This window comes from Sus scrofa, chromosome 14, assembly GCF_054392235.1.
Source record: "Sus scrofa isolate SSC_HxYL_T2T_F1_AM1 chromosome 14, Sscrofa_HxYL_maternal_Yorkshire_Landrace_v2.0, whole genome shotgun sequence".
Taxonomy (NCBI): domain Eukaryota; kingdom Metazoa; phylum Chordata; class Mammalia; order Artiodactyla; family Suidae; genus Sus; species Sus scrofa.
The window spans coordinates 38,311,573-38,332,489 of NC_139396.1; the positions used below are offsets into that span (position 1 = coordinate 38,311,573).

General features: G+C 40.0%; 1 protein-coding gene and 1 long non-coding RNA gene across 22 annotated transcripts in view; one reads left to right on the plus strand and one right to left on the minus strand.

Annotated features, from left to right (window-relative positions):
• GALNTL6 (polypeptide N-acetylgalactosaminyltransferase like 6) overlaps nucleotides 1–20,917 on the minus strand; it is a 1,215,026-nt gene that overhangs the window by 193,892 nt on the left and 1,000,217 nt on the right. For 15 of the 21 annotated variants that reach the window (XR_014826525.1, XR_014826524.1, XM_021072445.2 and 12 more), the window contains 2 exons: nucleotides 13,141–13,326; nucleotides 8,978–9,161 (listed from right to left, as the gene is read on the minus strand). Coding sequence is in view for 19 of the 21 variants with exons in the window: in XM_021072445.2 (XP_020928104.1) it covers nucleotides 8,978–9,161; nucleotides 13,141–13,326 (370 nt within the window). In the remaining 2 variants the exon portion in view is untranslated. Of the gene's footprint in view, nucleotides 1–1,805; nucleotides 2,065–8,977; nucleotides 9,162–13,140; nucleotides 13,327–20,917 lie in introns of those variants that run through there. The other 6 variants (XM_084994758.1, XM_084994759.1, XM_021072443.2 and 3 more) reach the window with 2 other exon arrangements.
• LOC110256614 (uncharacterized) overlaps nucleotides 1–20,917 on the plus strand; it is a 132,629-nt gene that overhangs the window by 4,590 nt on the left and 107,122 nt on the right. The window lies entirely within an intron of this gene.

The window sequence follows — 20,917 nt, forward strand, 5'->3', positions numbered from 1 at the left end:
CCCAAAGTCTGGGGCTACAGTTTCAGTAACAGAGAACCCTGTGTTTGGAAACTGAGGCCACGGCAGCTAATACTATGGTAGTTTGAATGCATCATTTTGATTTTTTGAGGAAAAAGGGGGCAAAGTTTAGAGGCAACTGCTTGAAGGTTACAGTAAAATTCCTGAGATATTTTGACTTAGCTTGAGAAGTAGAATGTGACAAAATTGTCCTATCTACAAATGGACACTCTGGGGTTCATAGGTGACCACCAGGGGCTAATCAAGGGGTGAAAGTGGAGAGACCCCTGAACTTGCCCTTCTAACTTTAGTTCCACATTAAATCCAGTCTCCTTTTCCGTGGGGAACCAATTGCATTCCTTACTCATTTTGATTAAATTCACGATGGCCAATTTTGGGTCAAAACTCAGGGAGAAAGAGTTTTGAGTGAAATTGGTTATCTTTACTTTCAAATTCTGAGTGACCTAAGGTACTGCTCAGTTCCCACTGGAATTTACCCAAGTGGGATGTGAAAATTTTGAATGTCAATGAATGCAATCAATTAGGGGCTGATGAAAGCTGGTTGTTCATTATGGGCATCAAGGAACTGGCTCCTCAGTCTGTTCTTTCTGTCTCTGCAAGAATAAGGTGAAACTTAAGTGCCACCAAGTAGAATGAGTCCTTTTTGCTCCAAGCTACTCAGCCCAAGCCTGATGCTTTCAGCTGCATGGTGGTCATTTACCAGCATGCCTGCTGTTTGAAGATGTTACTGTTTTCTCTGAAGATGTTTTCTTCTATCGATTATTCCTTAAGCACTAGAGGATGTGTCTTCTCTGAGTAGAAAAGGAGTTGGAAATTTCCATGGAATAGGAAATTCATTTCTGTGTTTTATTCCAATTTCTGGTATAAACTTAGGAAAATTACCTCGAGCACAAATTACCTCATTTGTAAAAATTCAGACAGTGTTATTTAATTCATAGGCTTGAGATAAGGATTAAGCGAATTAGCAATATATGTAAATTTCCTCCCCAGCACCAGACACATAGTAATAGGCATTTAACAACCCCATGGTGTGGAAGAAGGAATGCAGCCCAGATTCCAGCAGTAGCTGCTAAATCAATCAATTGTGACACAGGATAAGTCATGGACTCTCTAGACTAGATTTCTTCTATAAAAATAAGAGGTGTTCTTTTTGATGATGGCCATTCTTATAGGCGTGAGGTGATACCTCATTGTGGTTTTAATTTGCATTTTTCTGATGATTAGCAATGTTGGGCATCTTTTTCATGTGCCTGTTTGCCATCTGCATTTCCTTTTTCGAAAAATGTTTGTTCAGTTATTCTGCTCATTTTAAAATTGCATTGTTGTTTTTTGATGTTGAATTGTATGAGCTGTTTGTATATGTTGGATATTAACCCCTTATGGTCATATCATTTTTAAATACTTTCTCCCATTCAGTATGTTGTCTTTTCATTTTGTTGATAGTTTCCTTTTCTGTGCAAAAATTTTTAAGCCTAATTAGGTCCCATTTATTTATTTATTTATTTATTTATTTTTTTTGTCTTTTTGTTGTTGTTGTTGTTGTTGCTATTTCTTGGGCCGCTCCCATGGCATATGGAGATTCCCAGGCTAGGGGTCCAATTGGAGCTGTAGCCACCGGCCTACGCCAGAGCCACAGAAACGCAGGATCCAAGCCGCGTCTGCAACCTACACCACAGCTCACGGCAACGCCGGATCGTTAACCCACTGAGCAAGGGCAGGGACCGAACCGGCAACCTCATGGTTCCTAGTCGGATTCGTTAACTACTGCACCACGACGCGAACTCCCATTTATTTATTTTTGCTTTTATTTCCTTTGCTTTAGGAGACAGATACAAAAAATATTGCTACAATTTATGTCAAAGAGTGTTCTGCCTATGTTTTTCTCTGGGTGTTTTATAGTATCCAGTCTTACATTTAGGTCTTTCATCCATTTGAGTCTACAAGTGTTGGTGACGATGTGGAGAAAAGGGAACCTTTTTCTCACCGTTGATGAGAATGTTAGTTGATGGAGCCACTGAAGAAAACAGTTTGTAGGTTTCTGAAAAACTAAAAATAGAATGACCATATGACCTAGCAATTTCACTCCTGGATATAAATCTGAGAAAACAAAAACACTAATTCAAAAAGACATATGTACCCCAATGTTCATAGCAGCATTGTTTACAACTGCCAAGATGTGGATGCAACCTAAGTATCCACTAACAAATGAATGGATAAAGGAGATACACACACACACACACACACACACACACACACACACACACACACACACACAGAATGGAATACTACTCAGCTATAAAAAATGAAAGTTTGCCATTTGTAGCAACATGTGTGAATTTTGCAGGCATTATATTAAGTGAAGTAAATCAGACAGAGAAAGACAAATACTGGATGATATTATTTATATGTGGGATCTAAAAACTACAGCAAACTAGTGAATATAAAAAATGCAGACTGACAGATATAGAAAACAAACTAGTAGTTACTGGTGGCGAGAGGGAAGGAGGACAGAACAATACAGGGGTAGGAGACAAAGAGGTACAAGCTATTAGGTATAAAATAAGCCACAAAGATGTATTGTACAACACAGGGACTCTAGCTAATATTTTATAATAACTATAAGAGGAATCTAAACTTTAACAAATATGAATCACTCTATTATATACCTGCAACTTATATAGTATTGTACAGCAACTATACTTCAAATAAATAAATGAGAGGTGGAATTGTCTCTAAGATTTCTTCTAGCTTGATGAACTTATGATTATTTTCGCTGATTCAATTCTCTTTTTGGTGCAAACGGTTTATCTTGTTTGTTTTTAATTGAAGAAGAGTTGATTTACGATGTTGACTCAATTCAGCTCTAAAATTTAGCACATCATTGTACTCATTACCCAGGAGGTGCTACCTTTCACGTGGGGTTGGCATCAACACTTTATGACACTCCTGTATAGGAAAGGGAGTCAGTGAGTTCCCAAAGGTCTGCACTCTGTCCCTTGGAAGAACAATCTTTAGAAAGCATTCTGCTTTTACATGACAGGGGTACAGCTCTCTATAACAGACAGAAAGAACTTCAGCCCCCTGAACATGGGCTAAGCTTCACATTTCTGGACTGCAGAACTGGCCCAGAAGGATCTACGTTTGTTCCTTGCATCTCAGGGCATCTTCAGGATCTGAAGTTCCCACCTAGAGATGCCTGGCAACAGGTCATGGCCATTCCTCTCTGCACCCTGAGATATTTCTAGCCAGGGAGCTGGTGGAAGAGACACTGAATTCTCTGTGGGCACTGTGGTTTCTGAGAGAATAAATGGACGTTTGTATCCTGTGAGGCTGTTTCACCCCCAAGAGAAGATATCTTTCTTTTAAAAATTTTGGAAATTGGTGGTACATAAAAGTGGAAAACACAGCATATCAGTCCTGGTTGATGATGGTGTGTAAGAATTCCATCCCTAATGATCAAACTCTACGTTTTAAAAGTCTTTTGGGGAAACTGTTGGAAATCTAGCTGCACAAGACTGACAGGGTAAAAGTAATTTCTCCACAATTCAAAGACAGAATAGAGGTAGATTCTGAAATATACTGCAGAACTGCAAAACTAAGTGGACTGCTGAATTGACTGTATGTAGCACAAGGAAGCATGATCTCTAGGAACCAGTGCACATTCCCTAGAAATTATGTTTATGGTTGGCAGACTCATCTATTAGGGCCTGAGTATCTGATATATTGGATGGAATATTGCACACTATCCTTGTGAAGAAGTTGGAGGAATGTAGATAAAAATTGCAGTAGTCATGTGAATTTACAGAAATCAAGCAGTTACACCTATAAGCATGAACTGTTATAGGCTTCCAAAGGCTCTGGGAGACTGAATAGAAGTGGAGAAAAGAAAAAAGTTCCTGTTTTCTCCATCTGGACAGCTAGGCATGGTAGCTGTTTTCAAAAGTTTTAACGGTTCTATCATAGAAGAGGACATGAGACATTTCTTGTGTTTCAACTAGGACCGTTTGGGATCAGGGAGGTAGAATTTTCTTAATCCAAGAGGAAAGGTTTGTGTCCATCAGTCTAGTGAAATGGATAGTTTTTTGAGGTGGTAAATTACTTCCCTGAGTTCAAGAAGAGGCTGGTCATCTGCGTTGGACATTATCTAGTGGTTGCTTGTACTCAAGGGAAGTTGGACAAGGTAATTTCTTCTGGTCCTTTCTCAACTTTTAGATGCTGGGATGACGTTGAAAAAGGAAGTCAGTGGTCGGAACGCAGATACCTTCTCCTGTGTCATTGTGGCTAAAGGAGCATATTATGTTTTGTCACACAGAAAAGGCTTAAATTCCTAAGTGCCCTTTAGAGATAAACCAGGAATAAGGAAACATGCTAAAAGCTGTGAAAAACAAGAATTTCCTAAAAGCATTGCACCATGATATAAGCCACCAGAAAAGGAGACTAATTCATTTTTTTTCAAAAGAAAGGAATATTTATCAAATATATCCAATCTAATCAGAATCGTGACTGCCATATAATTTGAACTGTGAGTACTGCCTTTTCTCTCATATTCTAGGAGCAATTTGTCTGAAAACTAGACCCCTTTGCTAATATAAGCAGTTTTTTTTTTTTTTTTCTGTGTTCAAAGTTGTCTCTGAGTTTTCCTTTTTCTTACTGGTCAGATTGATGAAAGTCTTGATTCCCACTTTAGGAAGTTGATAGATTTTGAACTCTTACCTATATCAAAAAACACCATTTATATTATGACCCAGGATCATATATGCATTATAACTGAAGTCAAATAACTGAGAAACAACACCTATACTTACATAGTAGTTTAGGAATTTTCAATTCAGTTCATTAATAGTTAAATACTGTTCATGCCCCCCCCCCCCATCCACCCGTTTCACAGGATTTGCAGGTTGACAAACATTACTGCAGTCAGTTGTTGGAGAAAATTCAAATAATGGTAGAATAAATGAGAGAATTCAGGTCTCGTCATTTAGGACTTTTGATCAGTTTGGTACAGAAAGATATTCTTCACTTATATACTGTCTGCAAGGTCCTGGAGTTGGCATTGCATTTCCATCTTATTCTAGTTCCTTTCTTCCTGTCTCTTCTGCCTGCTCTCCTCCTCCACCCACAGAAAACCCTCAACAGCCAGCTGAAAACACGAAAGACCTGAGGAGATGTAGAGATAGACTGGGTTCGTTCTGTGTATCTTAAAGCTTTACATCTAGAGAAGCCAGCTGTAGCCTAAAGCATGTCTGTTTGTGAGTACATTCTGGTGGTGGCGAAGATAATGGAATTGCTGATACACTGCTCAGAGCTGCTTGGGGAACTAACCATTCTTTTATTATCAGGAAGGCAAATGCAGTTTTAAAGATCAAAGTGGACACCTTCTGGAAGCTACATTGCTTACAAAAGGCTAAAGTGTCCACATTCCTCGGAATCAAAGGGACATAAAGAAGAAAGGCTGTAATTTTCAGCAGAATGCAATTTCTGACAGGACAGCAACCACCTAAGTAGGTGACAGGAGCAGGAGGTAATTTAATTCTGAAAGTTAGCAACTCTGCCAGCTCTGAGGTGAGGCGAGGTGCCTGATCCTGTGAGAGCCAAAGCTGGGGTCTGCCTGACAAAAATCTTGACTGTCTGTGGCGGGACCAAAAGTATTTTTAGAGTTTTCACCATCTGAAATGGTAGGATTTTTGATCCCACTTCTGAAGAAAGCAGGAGCCACCCTGGTATCACAGTGGAAGTAAAGTCGAAGGTCACAATTACAGTATGTATTTGAAAAATCATCATGGATTAATTCTTACCCTTAAACATGGCAACCTTGAAGAGTAGCAAGCGGACGTGGTTTTTCCACCAGCAACTGCCATCTAATAACAGTTCCACTGTATTTAGGGTCATTTTGTATCCCCCTGCTCCCCAATACCTACCTAGTGCTAAACCCAGCATAAGCCCCTTTGCCAAGACTTTCAGATGGTGACCTTCAGGGAGGTCTGAAGGTCACCTCTCAGCAGGGTCCACTTCAAAGCTTACAAGAAGCTCCTTCACTTGGCTCACTGAAAAACTTTTCTGGTAATTTTCAACATACTTGAAATCTTGGCTGAAGCATTTGGAAGGGTAACAAAGGGCCTTCATTATTTCTTCTCAAAAACTCTATAGCAATTTGGAAGTCTGAAGAAGCCTCTTTCAGAAAATCTGGATACTTAATGAGTAGGCTTCATATTACAAAAGAAATGATTTCTCTTCATTTTCATCAGGCTAATGTCTTCTGAAATCCTCTTTACTTTCCCAAGAGTTTATCTTCCCAGAGACTAGAAATGGAGGAAACATTTTCCTGATGTTTATCAAATGTTTACTATAATTTAAAGTGTGAGTGTCACAGAAGTTATTTTTGTACTTGGGAGTTTCGGTACTGCAAACTTTCATAGCACCTATTATTGATAAAAAGATAGTATTGATTTTCTTTTTGATGTTGAGTTGTATGTGCTGTTTGTGTATTTTGGATATTAATCCCTTATTGGTCATATCATTTGCAAATATTTTCTCCCATTCTGTAGGTTGTCTTTTCATCTTGTCAATGGTTTCCTTTGCTGTGCAAAAGCTTTTAAGTTTAATTAGGTCCTGTTTGTTTATTTCTGCTTTTATTTTCTTTGCTTTAAGACATGGGTCCAAAAAATATCGTTATGATTATGTCAAAGAGTGTTCTGCCTATGTTCTCTTCTAGGGGTTTTATGGTTTCCAGTTTTCCTTTTAGCTCCTTAATCCCTTTTGAGTTTATTTTTGTGCATGGTGTTAGAGAATCATACAAATCAACATCAAGAAAACAAACAGCCCAATTAAAAAATGGGCAAAAGAACTGAATAGATATTTCTCCAAAGAGGATGCAGATGGCCAACAAGCACATGAAAAGATGCTCAGCATCGCTAATCATCAGGGAAATGCAAATCAAACCACAATGAGATACCACCTCACACCTGTCAGAATAGCTATTATCAAAAAGAACGCAAATAACAAATGTTAGAGAGGATGTGGAGAAATGGAAACTTATGATTGTTGGGAGGAATGTAAATTGGTGCAGCCACTGGGGAAAAAGTATGGAGGTTTCTCGCAACACTAAAAACAGTACTATATGACACAGCAACTCTACTCCTGGATATATATCTGAAAACAGAAACACTAATTTGGAACGATACATGCACCCCAATGTTCATAGCAGCATTATTTACAGTCACCAAGCTATGAAAGCAACCTAACTGTCCATCCACAGATGAATAGATACAGAAAGATGTGGTATATGTACAATAGAATATTACCCAGTCATAAAAAGAATGAAATTTTGCCATTTGCAGCAACATATGGACTTGGAGGGCATTATGCTAAGTGAAATAAGTCAGACACAGAGATACAAATAATATATAATGTCAGTTATGGGGGAATCTTAAAAAGTACAACAAACTAGTGAATATAACCAAAAAGACACTGACTCACTGGTATAGAGAACAACCTCGTGGTTAGGAGTGGAGAGAGGGAAAGACAGAGAAGGACTAAGAGGTACAAACTATTATCTATAAAATAAACAACAAGGATATATTGTATAACATGGGTAATCTACCCAATATTTTATAATAACTACAAATGAAGTATAACCTTTAAAAATTATGAATTGCTATATTGTACACCTGTAACTTAGATGGTATTGTACAGCATCTATACTTCAGTAAATAAATAAAATGTTAAAAAAGTGTTGATTTTAACACATTTCAAATGGACTCTTAGAGGGTATGCAAAGTTTCTCCAGACATTTTTATTGTAGTAGGAAAAATAACAGCTTTAAAATTACAAAGGTTTTTTTTTTTTTGTTCTTTTTTTTAAATTAAAGTATAATTGATTTACAATGTTGTGCCAATTTTTGCTGCATGGAAAAGTGACCAAAGAATGTATATATACACATTCTTTTTCTCATACTATCTTCCATCATGTTCTATCTCAAGAGACTGGATAGAGTTCCCTGTGCTGTACAGTAGGACCTCACTGCTTACCCATTCTAAATGTAATAGTTTGCATCGCCTAACCCCAAACTCCCTGTCCATCTCACTTCCTCCCTGCTCCCCCTTGGCAACCACTAGTCTGTTCTGCATGTCTGTGAGTCTGTTTCTGATAATTACAAAGGTTTTATTGAGATCAAAGGGTGCAATATGAGGATAGAAAATAGCATGCCTCAGGGTGAACCTTTGGAAAAATTGCGCAATGAACCATTAATGGTCCTAAGAGTCTGTCAGACTAAGCCATAGTTTTTTTTTTTCTTTTTCTTGACATGCACACACTTCTCATGTCCATATTGGGGAAAAAAAATTTAGCTTTGTGCAAATCAATAGATGTAAACTTATACCGCTTTAGAACCTAAACTGGCAGCAGTATTATCAAAGATCAGGTATTTCTGCATCTATCGTTTGGATTCCGCAAGTTTAAGTTCTGGGAGCAGATGTTGAGGAGCATGGCCTTCCCTTAAAAACACGCAATGCCCAGTCGGGCAGGGGACGATGGGAGCCTTACATACTGGCTCAGATTTTAGATCATCCCCCAGTAAAGGAAAGGCAGAACAGTTAATTTAAATAATCCTTTTCGGGAAAAGTAAAAATAATAGAGGCAACTGAAAATGAGAAGAGAATCCAGAGAGACCATCTGAAAGGGACCTTGCATCCTTTCTCCATGCCTTGGCTGTGGACTCTGCCGTTTCCTGACTTGCCCACTGTACACGCCCTCTCCGGCTTAGCAGACTTCGAGAAGGTTCTCAGAGCAGTTTGTGATTTAATACAACCTGTAGGGCTAACCCTTCCCCAGTGTTTCGCATACGTTTGCCACATGTCGTGTTCCATTTTATGCGCAATAACTGTTCTCTTGGGTCTCCAACAGATACACCTGGAGGACACACCTGCCCTCTCCCTGGGCCCCTCCCTGAGTTGGTACTCACTCAAAGGGGTCGCTGGGGTCCGCCCTCTGCAGCTCGGGGGGTATGGGGATTCTCTTGTAGTACATCTCCCAGTCGAAGGCGCCTCGCATGGCGTCGCCAGCTTGTGCCTCGTACCCAAAATGATTGTGGTCGATGACATCGATCATAGGGCACACGATGGTTTTGTGGTTTAGTGCAATTTGGTCTGAAAAATGAAAGCACAAAATAGGAAATGACACACCTGCCTGAGTCGGCTCTCACTTCTCAGCAGAGGAGCTCACGGACCCTTCTTAATGCGTCGCGCTGGAAGCCAGATTCCCTGTTGCCTTTAGACCGCTTTGCAGAGTCTCTGAACGCTGGGCATAATGTGATGGGACAGTGATTAGGTACAATTAGGGTTGTGGTAGTTCCTTTAAGAGAGTTATGTCCCAGGGAGACTTGCAGGAGTCCATTTAGCTCTACCTCTGTCACAGTTTTGCTCTGACCTGTCCCCAATCTGTCATTTTATGGTGCATCCTACATGTGTGGAGTATAAACAGGACTTGTGTTCCTTCAAGCATACAGCTAGAGCCTGCTGAGGGAAGACTGGCCTGCTTTCCCAAGGTTCCAAAATGTAAGTGTTTAACTTCATGGTCTTTATTTTTTGTTTTTTGTTTTTGTTTTTGTTTTTTTTTTTTTTGTTTTTCTTAGCCTCTTATAATAGCCATGATGGCCGTTTCCCCCTTAACACTGGCAGGTTGGACACAGAATTCTTTGCTCTCAGGCTTACCAGAGATTTTTGCCAAGTCCTTTTTTGCTCCTGTTCTTTAAAGTTCTACATTTTTGTCTTCTCTCATCATATCCAAAATAAATTAAATGGCCTCATACTTCTGTCACTCTTCCTGCTGCTATTAAATTCTCGAGGAACAATTAAGTATACTCGTGCTGTTTTTAATCCTCCTAGCAGCCCTGTCAATGGCCGCTATTTTCATTCCTAGTTTCCAGGTGAGGAAACTGAGCTTAGAGAAGTTAAATAACCTGTCCAAGATCACTCATCTTTTGCGGATATGGACTAGGGGGTCTAGTCCTAAAGTCTGTGGTCTTACCAGTTCACCATGGCAGAGAGGAGACCTTTTTGCCAGAGCCAGCTCCAGCCCTCTGTTGTCCATGTAGATGTTATTATTGTGAGGCACAGATGCCAGCACTGGGAACAGCATGGCCATGTACTATGGCTCATTTAGAACAGCTATGTGTGAAGGAGTGTCTTCCCAACAATGTGCATTTATCCAGTATTTGTTGTAACAAACTAAGACTGTCAGGCAGAACTTTTAAGTATGAATATCTGCCTTCTAGTTCTTTGGAAGACCTTTGGATGTGGCACGTGGGATAAAATACATTTAAATATTTCTTAAAAAGAAAAGATATATCATTTAGAAATAGTGAGGTTTGGCTATTCTTCTGATGACACTGAAACCACAGAATCCTGTGGGTGATCTCTTCTCTGAGTCCACATGCCTTTCATTCAGTCACAATTCAACAGCTGTTTATTGTGTAGGAACTACACACCTGTCACTTTCCCAGGTTCTGGGGATACGGCAGTGTGTAACATCCACAAAACCCCCTGTCTTCATGAATGGAGCAAAGACAATCAATATGCATAATAAATAACTAAATTATATGGCATGCTAGATGGTGATAAATGAGATGGAAAGAAAATAGAACAGGATAAGGGGAATGTAGGAAGCTGGCCTTTGGAAAGGGTTGCAATTTTATTCATTTTATGTTTAAGTTTTTTAGCTTAAGACATCATGTTTTGGTCTTTGTTTTCATTTATTTGTTTTATTGACAACAGGCTGCCATCTTAGCTAGCTTGGCCCCAGGAGGTCCCAGAGAGCCTGAAGGTCACCTTAATCTTATCTCAGCTAATTAGTAGACAGAGAGACTCCCTCCCCCCACCCCCAGCACTCTTTCAAGTTAATTCCCACCAAGGGCTCTGTGGGCATCTGTTTTTACCTGGGCAAGTCCTACAGCTTTAATCTCTATCTAAGTGACATTTCCCTATAGATGTCTTTGACAGAGGAGGTCATCATTGCTGTGTCCAAAATATTTCTTCTCTCCGCCTCTGCAGGTATTTTAGTATTAAGGTTTTAGTGACTTTCTTCAATCAGATTCAGAATCAGGTTGATTTACAAGTTCCTTGACCAACAAGGAGTCTCAAGGTGACCCCAAGAGAATCAGTCTGTTAAATTAACTGTCAACTTTCCCTTCACATTTCCTTTCAGCTCTCATCCAGCGGCACTAGCTTGGGGTGAAAGCAGCATGACTAATTTTTCATCTAAGGCCTGTGCCTACATTTCAATTTCCAGGGATCAAACAAACAGACTCTTAATGGGAAATTGAAATTCAGGTATAATCCCAAGGTGAAAAATGAACCAAGAAACTGTGTGGCTCCACCTGTTTTTTCATTTTGGATGATGTGTCAAGACACTGATAGAAGAAAATAAAAAAAGATAGTGATCCTGAGCTCGAATCATTCCTTATCCATCAGGCCTACAGGAAATGAAACGCCTTAATGAGAAAAAGTGGGTTTCTCTTTATTCTCTGTCTTTTCCCTCCACCCCCATCTTTCTTTTTCTTAGAGTCATATGAACAATTAGGGCTTTGATTATTGGCATTTGGGGATTGCTTTGGTTCCTAAATAAATTAGGCCTTGTGCTGACCTGTTTGAGTGTTCAACACCATGTGGGTCAAAATCAGTTTAGGGAAGCTCACGGTTGCTGATAAAACTCTACATTGCTATGTCCTTGGACAAAGGACTTTCAATTAAAAGCTCAGGGTGTGGTCTCTGGCCCTAAGAGCACAGAAACATCCCTGCTGATGAGGGCAGCCGCACAGTTGGCTGTGGGGGTGAACATGGATGTGGGATGTGGTGGGGTCTCAGTTGCTGGTCATTTCTTGTTTCAAATCCAACCCAGTTTCAATTGACCCCCCCTCCCCCAACACAAACATCTTTTGCTAATGGAACTTTGCTGGTTCTACCTGAAATCCTACACGATTGTTAATAGCACATGCTTCTTTCTGAGGCAGCTCTTGGGAAGGCCTGTGTTACTGGCTTTAGTTTCAAGTCCAGGGATATATTTATAATAAAAGTTGATTTAGTGAAATCTGGAAGAACAGAAAGGAACACAATATGTGTGTACCAAGAACTTTCTTTTTTCAAGATTATGATTCATTCCTTAGCCACCACTGGGCTTTATCTCTGCCTTCATAGTGAAATTAAAAGAAATAGTGATGCTTGCACTGAGCTGTGTATCTGTTTTCCTGCTTCAAGGACTTTGGGGATGTCTGTCTTTCTAACAGTTTAAGTGAAAGAGTCCTCCTGGGATCATTTAAGAGGTATCACCTGGATGGCAGCTCTGAGTGTTTGAGGGGTTCTGTGTGAACATGGGAGATCATGTATTTAGGGCGCTAGGCTGGTGCCAGAGTGGAAAAGAGAATTGGCCTTACAAATCCTGTGAAAATGTCAGGGTGGTTATACCCCTCTCTTCCTTTCTTTCCTTCCTTCTTTTTTTTTTTTTTTTTTTTTTTTTTTTTTTTGCCATGACTTGCCCACAGCAGCGAACACAGAGTCCAAACCACTAGACCACTGGAGAATTCCCTTCTTTTAGTGTTTACTCAGCAAATGTGACTGCAACAAAATTGAATGTCTAAGATAAAGAAATCAAACCTTTTCAGACCTTAAATTAGATCTCAGTTGGTATTACCTAAAATGTCAGTTTCAGAGTTCCTGTTGTAGCTCAGCAGGTTAAGGACCTGACATAGTCTCTGCAAGGACGTGGGTTAGATCCCTGGCTTTGCTCTGTGGGTTAAGGATCTGGTGTTGCCGTGAGCTTTGGTATAGGTCGCAGATGTGGCTTGGATCCTGTGTTGTTGTGACTGTGGTGTAGACCATCAGCTGTAGCTCTGATTTGACCCCTAGCCTGGGAATATGCCATGGGTGTGGACTTAAAAAGAGAAAAGAAAAAAAAAATCAATTTCAATGTGGCTTTCTAGCTACCTATTTGTCCCAGCAGCGGTTAAGATAGGAATCAAGGATCCCACTATAAAACCCACAAAAGGGGTCTCTAGCCTTTGTGGACTGCAGAGGAAATGGAGAAATGGAAGGGAACTACACCCACTGGAGCCCGGGGCTGGGTGGCACTCACTGAGGAGCGGGGGCAGCCAGTTGACGTTGACCTCGCAGTGGGAGTCCAGGAAGGTCAGGACTTCTCCTCTGGCCAAGGACGCCCCCAGGAGTCGGGTCCGGATGAGCCCTTCCCTTTTCTTGGTTCGAACAATCCTCACTTTGGAAAACCGAGCCATGTATTCTTCCAACTTATCCTTCAAGTGTTCTGGGAAGGGAGAACAGGCACAGAGAGAACATAGAACATAAGTGGCCGCAGAATTACTCCTGGGCGTTTGTGTGTGGAGAGGACATGAATGGTGAATCTGGGCTGACATCCCTTTTCTCCTCGTTTCATCTCGAGGGGAGAGGCTAGCAAGATTTCATGCCCAGAGGTCTTTATATTTTACACCTTCCAAGATGCTCCATAAGCTGCTAAGGCTGCCCTTGATTTGGACACTGACCTGCCCATGCTCCATTCCCCTGTTGCTGTGGGCACAGTGGCCACCAGGTTGCAGCCCAGGTAGCATGTGCCTAGGTGGGCACTAGCTTTGGGTCCCTGCTGGCGAGGTCAGATGAACATTCCAGCATAAGGGTTCTTTCCAGCAAGGCTTTGCCTGGTATATTCTCTGTGCTGCAAATAATGCAGGTAAAACCACAGGAAAGAAAAAATCTCTCTCGCATCAAGAGGAACCAGACTTTTTTCCCCTGCAAGGTAATAGCTAACTGGCAAACAAGTTCAGCCCCCTGACTTCTGATGTGCAGTGGAAAAGTGACTAACTTGACATTAAAATTAGAAACAGAGAGAGGAAGGCAGATTAGATGCTACATAATCATTGTGACCTTAGCTCTTTAAGATTAGAAAACAAAAAAAAATGGAAATGTTTCTTTGCCTAATTAAAAACAAACAGTGGGAACAGTCAAATCGGATAACTTATTTACAGAATGAAACATTTCCTGCTGGCTGTGACAAAATGCATTCATCTCTCAGTTCTTTTTATGCTAACTAAATATGTTTTGGTGGCTTTCTTTCTGGGGGGTATGCATTCATATAATTTAGATCCTCTGCTTTTACTCTCCTACATCTAAAACATTAGGAGGGCTTTCCTGGAATTAAAAAAAGACCATTTTTTTAAATTGAAGTACAGTTGATTTACAATGTTGTGTTAATTTCCTGGAGTTTCTCACAAGCATAGTCTAATATTCATTGAAACAGAATCTTAGTGTGGTGTACATTCTGTGGGTTTCACTTTGAAACTTTCTCTGCATGTTTGCAATCAAAGGCAATATTAGTATGAAGTCTCCTCCTATGATCTGTAACAACAGAAATTCATGGGAGGATTTAAGATCCCTTCCCTGTTCTCCACTGTAGCAGATGTCAGAAATTCTTCTGCTTTCGAGTTTCTCTGCATGTAAGGGTTTATCCGTATTCTTCTTTCTTCTTATTATTAGAGAAATGCTTAAAAAGTTCTCAACTTCCTTTATTTTTCTTGATGGCTCTATAAATATATTTACAAATGGGTCAGTTAAAATAGTTTACATTCTAATTTTTACTATAAGAGAGTGCTGGTGGAGTCTTTCTCAAGAATATTTTAGGTCAAAATATGCCCTTTTCTATTTTGTTTTACCTGTAACGAACAGAGATATGGAGATCCGACTTGAGGACGTACCGTTTAGAGAATTTGGAGTCAGGACAGAGCTGGATGGGAAGACTGTGAGGGAAGGGTGTGAGTCGGTCCTGCAAACTCCCTACGTCTGAATATCTTCCTTTACAAAGTATAGGGGGTGGGGGGAACCTTTGGCCTCTTAGAAGGTGGTGGAGGGTCAAGCTTTTTGTCACAGACTTGCCAGTGCCTATTCAACAAACATTTACTGACAACTGGAGACTTCAGTATGTCACTTGTGCTTAGGAAGAGAAACAGCAAGAAATGCCTTTGAATGCTAAGCCAGAAAGATGGAAAATATAGACTTTTCTATTTCTTGGTGAACTTTTTGGTAATTCATGCTCCAATATTATTGTAAATTTCACAGAGAACATGTTTTGCCTGGTCATGCATGAGCCTGTGAGAGCAGTTGGCTGTGTGGAATAGTTTCAGCCAGGAGGCTGGCCGCACCCTGTCCCTCTCTGCTTTGAAACTGGTGTGCTGTGCGCAGGGGCTCATTCTGCCCCCTCCCCTGATGTCCCCTCCCCACTCCCCTGTGTGCCAGCTGCAGAGAAAGATTGGGAGGCCTGGGCAGCACATGGCCACCAGTGTGTGAGATTGGAACTTCCTGTTTAGTTAGGGAGTTAAAGCAGAGCCCGCGCCCCAGGTGTGCTTTCAAAGGCACAACTAAGTGATCAGTGATCAATACCCAGGGCTCTGCGGGTACCAGTTGTGAGAGGCCCGTGTGGTGGGACTCTCCACAGTAATCAATGTTGAGGAAAACTTTCTAACCTCATTCCTATAATGTAGTCAGTTATTGAATTCTTCTGAATCACATCATACCTGCAAGGGTTATTTGTAAACCAGTTATTTGGACCACAAAACATACTGTCCCCTGAAAATAGTCTCATGCCTGTCACAGAGTTTGGAAAATAGATCATGAACATTTGTTAAACCCACCAAAATAGTGTTTTTTGCTCTTTCTTTAAGCCTCACTGTTCTTCTGTCATATGTGCCACTGTGACACCATCTTGACAATCAGTGTGCATGCGTGGCTTTCCTCTCTGACCAATAAAGACCAAAGGAGTCTGTCTCAGGGGAATGGAGGGTTAAATCTCTGTAGCTGCAAAGGGAAAGTGGATCCTTCTAGAAGAGCATCACCTCCCATGTTTTCCAAAGCAAGATGCAGAGGGTCGTCAGTCACCCAGGAGGGCTTGTCCCAACTTCAGATTTGTGCTTTACAACTTCTAGTTCATAGGAAACTCTCTGGGATCCTCTCTACATGTTGCCTTTCTCTCTTTATATGCTTTCTGATACCGTCTATTTTTCTTTTATCAAAGCCCATCTATTTTTATTTTATTTTATTAAAATATAGTTGATTTACAATGTTGTGTTAATTTTAGGTATACAGCCCAGTGACTCAGTTACACACACACACACCCACAAAATCTTTTCCAGATTCTTTTCCCATATAGATTATTCTAAAATATTGAGTAGAGCTCCTTGTGCTATACACTAGATCCTTGTTTATCTATTTTATGTAGTTGTGGGTATATGTTAATCCCAAGCTCATAATTTATCCCGCTTGCTTTCCCATTGTTAACCATATGTTTGTTTTCTATGTCCGTGGGTCTATTTTTGTATTTTAAATAAGTTCATTTGTATCTTTTTTTTTGGATTCCACATATAAATGATATATGATATTTGTCTTTCTCTGCCTGACTTAACTTCACTTAGCATGATCATCTCTAGCTCCATCCATGTTGCTGCAAATGGCATTATTTATTCAAAGCCTATTTTAATGTACTAAAAAGGCTGTCCAGTGTGAATTCACTAATCTCAAGGGGTTTAACCCCAAATAGAGTCCACCGAATGTTCAAATCAATTCCCCTAATTTGAACTTTGCCGTAACAATTAGTTTGCTTTGCCTCCGAATAACGATCTTGTTGTCTGCCCCCTGGAGAGGTCTGGTCTCTCTTAGTGGTTCAGTTGTAACATCCAATTACCCATAACTCACAGTGAAGATGGGTATTATCAGCCTGATTAGCAAATTAGACTCTCATATGAGGGAGCTCCTGGGGATGGTGGAGATAGCTTTAAATTAAAAACATTTTGCATTTCTTTTGTGTGCACAATTTTTAGATTCACTTCTAAAATATTATTCAAATGGTTTAAAACATGAGTTTGTATTTTAATTCAAGCACAGCATCTTTGAAGATCCCTTTTGAGCTCACTTTTTAAGAATAAAAGAGAGTGTATGGTATTTTGATAAAGCAGACATTTATTTTTAAACTGTGAAATATTTGTAGAACTATTAAAATTTGGGGGGGTTGGTGGTCCTAGAATACTGGTGTATATATTATAACTGTTAAAATCTACTGAGTGGTACCTGATAACCTGGAAGAGTTAGTATAATTTAAAACATGCCAATTTTTGCTCAAAGTTTATCATATCCCTGGGAGGCAATAAGGAAATGGCAAATTATACTCAAGCGAAATTTTGGTGTCTTACTATGTGAACATTAAATGCAGCAGTTTTATGAATGTATTTTCTTTTTTTTCCCTAGAGATTTCACTTATGCTCTGCAAAATTACACATTCATTAGCATATTTAATGTTTAGGATAGAAACTAAGCACTAAAAAAAATCACCTTCAATGACTTTCAATCAGGAGCCAAGGACATGAGTTTCAAACCTCTTACTGACTGGCTGTTGCCTCTGGTCAAGCCATTTCAATTTTTCTCACTTATAAGGTAAAGGGAAGGTGATTGCTTGATCTTAAATATTCCTTCTAGTTCTACGATTCTATGATTTCCCTTGTCAACTTTTACTTATGGCGTAGATCTAGTCAAGTATTCTGTTTTTTCCTGAAAAATATCTTAATGGTTGGTCTTTTGAAATTTGTTTGCGCTGTGTTTCACTTTTGAAATCAAGAGTCAAATCAACACAAAGCTAACAGGAAGCAGAGGTTTAGTCAAAAGGAAAACTCCAAGGCCTTTTCTTTGGTCTGTCTAGTCCCTGTCTTATCTCCTGAAGGGCCCTGTCTGTAAGGCTGTCACTGGTGTCAAAGTTATGACTTTGAAGCTCTGTAAGTTCATCAAAGATTTAAATATGTTCAATAAGTTATGTTTATTATGTCAGAAAAATATAGCAACCGAGTTTAGACAGCTTTCTAGTCTACCTTTGAGAGACTGCGCCCAAGGGGACAGGAGATCTAGTGACCATCAGTGTTACAGGGCATGGCCAGGGAACCCACAGTGAACTCGCCAAAGGCTGGACAAACAGCTGATTGTCACCAAGTTCCTTTCATCTTCTTTGAATTCCCTAATTTAATCTCAAGGTCGAGCAGGAGGGGCAGGAGACACTATTGATCTGGACCTACGAGTTTCTGTATTTATTTATTTTTTATTTCAAAATTTTAATTTATTTTTATTTTTTTTTTGTCTTTTTAGGGCCATACCCATTGCATATGAAAGTTCCTGGGCTAGGGGTTGAATTGGATCCGTGGCCACCGGCCTACACCACAGCCACAGAAACGCGGGATCCAAGCTACATCTGTGACCTACACCACAGCTTGTGGCAACACTGGATCCTTAACCCACTGAGTGAGGCCAAGGATTGAACCTGTGTCCTCACAAACAGTGTGTTGGGCTCTTAACCAACTGAGTCACAGTGAAAACTCCTTGAGTTTCCATATAAAAATACATACCGATGGAGCTGATATTTCCTTGATGTTTATACTTTGGTGTTGGTAGAATGTCGTTGAAAGTGACTTTAAGATCATCTAGATTATGTGAGTGATGCCCAAGGATGAGTTCTGACATGACATGTGTTATCAACACCAAGAAACATATAGACTTTAAACCTTTCTTGTTTAATGTTTTTACATCGAGAATATATTCTTAAGTGTAATTCTAAGTATTCTGGATAATTTGAGGTCTCGTCACAGTGACAGGAGGTACTTTGCAGAGACTATAAGATATTCTCCTACTTTTCAATCTACTTAGCACATGGCATATGTGTGTTGTAACCCAAAGCAACAAAGTTAAGGATAACTGGCTACTTAGCAGTGTAGAGACTTTGTTTATATTCTTTACACAGGAGAAAAGTACAGGTTCTATATCTCTGGTTAACTCCAAAAAACTGTCAATCTCTTTACATCCTAGTTTACCACACTAAATGTAGCCCTTCAAATATAGATATTTCACACTATCTTCAGAGAACAAAGAATTCAACCAAAAAAGTAGTAGAATTGCTGAAACTATATCCAATTCCTTCTATTATGATTTCAACTGAGTTCTGTCCCTGAATATCTTATTTTTATTCTTTTAATATACGAGGTATCTTTAGTCATTTGGGAAATAGCCGGGAACACCAAAAATAAATAGACAACATGTATTCCAGCTAGTGTAAAAAAAGAAGAGATAAAATTAGAATATCACCCTTTGCAACTCTTAATGAACTGATGGATCAAGCCAGAGCCAGAGGGGGAGGCTGTGGGAGTTTGGGGTTAGTAGATGAAAACTATTGCATTTGGCGTGGATAAGCAATGAGGTCCTGCTGTATAGCACCGGGAACTATATCTAGTCACTTGTGATGGAACACAATAGCGGATAATGTAAGAAAAAGAATATGTGTGTGTGTGTGTGTGTGTGTGTGTATGTCTGGGTCACTTTGCTATACAGCAGGAATTGACAGAATATTGTAAATCAACTATAATAGAAAAAATAAAATCTTAAAAAAAAGAGCCAGATCACCTACCCTATGCTTTCTGATAAATAATTAATAGTAATAGACATTACTATTAATTAATAGAATAGTAATAAACATCACTCTTAATTAATAGCAATAAGCATTAGTAGAGTAATGCTTTATCACTGCCTATGAAGCATTCTAGAAAGAGGTTGGATGTAAATTTCGTCAAGCCTTTATGTTCAGCTGACTTAAGGAAATAAAAGATTGAGGAAAATGTTAACTGGTATATCTGGGAGATAATCAGCAAAATCTAAGCTATGGAAATTTCTCCAGGACAAATGGCTTGACCTCTTCAATGAATAAATTAGAAGAAGAAGAAGGGAGAAGAAGAAGAAAGAAGAAGGAGAAGAAGGAGAAGGAGAAGGAGAGGAAGAGGAAGAGGAAGAAAGAAGAAGAAGACGTAGAAGAAGACGAAGACGAAGACGAAAAAGAAGAAGAACAAGACGATGAAGAGGAAGAAAGAAATGGAAAGAGAATCTGAAAGCTTAAAAGACCCTTAAGAAATATATCCCAGGAGAGGACCTAACAAGGACACAGTTGAAAAAGGGAAAAGCAGCGCCTCCCTGATGTCTGGGAAGTGGCCTGACCCTCAGGATGAGACCATCTCCCACATCATCAGCCTGCAAGAAGGTCACTCTGAGACCATGAAAAAGTGAGACAGAAACAAGATCACTGTGAAACCTGTGATCTACCAAGTACTCCTCTCTTTCACTGAAAATGAGGGCTTTAAGTTTCTACCATTTTTTTTTTTTTTCTGCTGTGGAAAGGATTTGAGACTTTTCCTTCCTTGAGACTCCTTGATTCCATGCAGTTCTGTGGGAGTCCTTCCCATTTCTGCATGTTTTGTGAATGAGGCAGTGCCTACCATTTTTTTCTAGATAATCTTTTCAAGGATGCTTATGTAGTGAGCAGATGGGGTGGATAACAATCTGTGTTTCTCTGGGGAACAGAAGGCAGTTTGATTCAGAGCCTGGAAAAGTGGGAGTAGGGCTGCTCTCCATTGGAAAAGATCTGAGTTCATAGGGTAGGGAATGCCACGTAGGCTGGATTCCTAGCCTTTCACCACAGTTTTGAAGTTTTCTAACCAGGGCCTGAAGCAAAGCCTAGGGGAAGCAGAGGTAGGTAATTCCACCAGCTCTGACCCGGGTCCCCCCCAGCTCCCCAGCTCTGGAAGCTCTGCCCCACCACACACTTTTTTCTTATTTTCTCCTCTAGTTACATCCTCTCAGTGCCTGAGAATACCTCTGACCTCACACACACATTTCATAGTGAGAAACAGTGAGTGATGTTTACCTGGAGAAATCTGGTACCTGTCTGCGATCAGCCCTTAGATCCTTACTTTCCCGCCCAGGAAATAGGGATGAGGTACATTGTCAGCCTGGGGTCCCCTCTTGGCAAGTCAGGTAAGTCTGGACCATTGGCA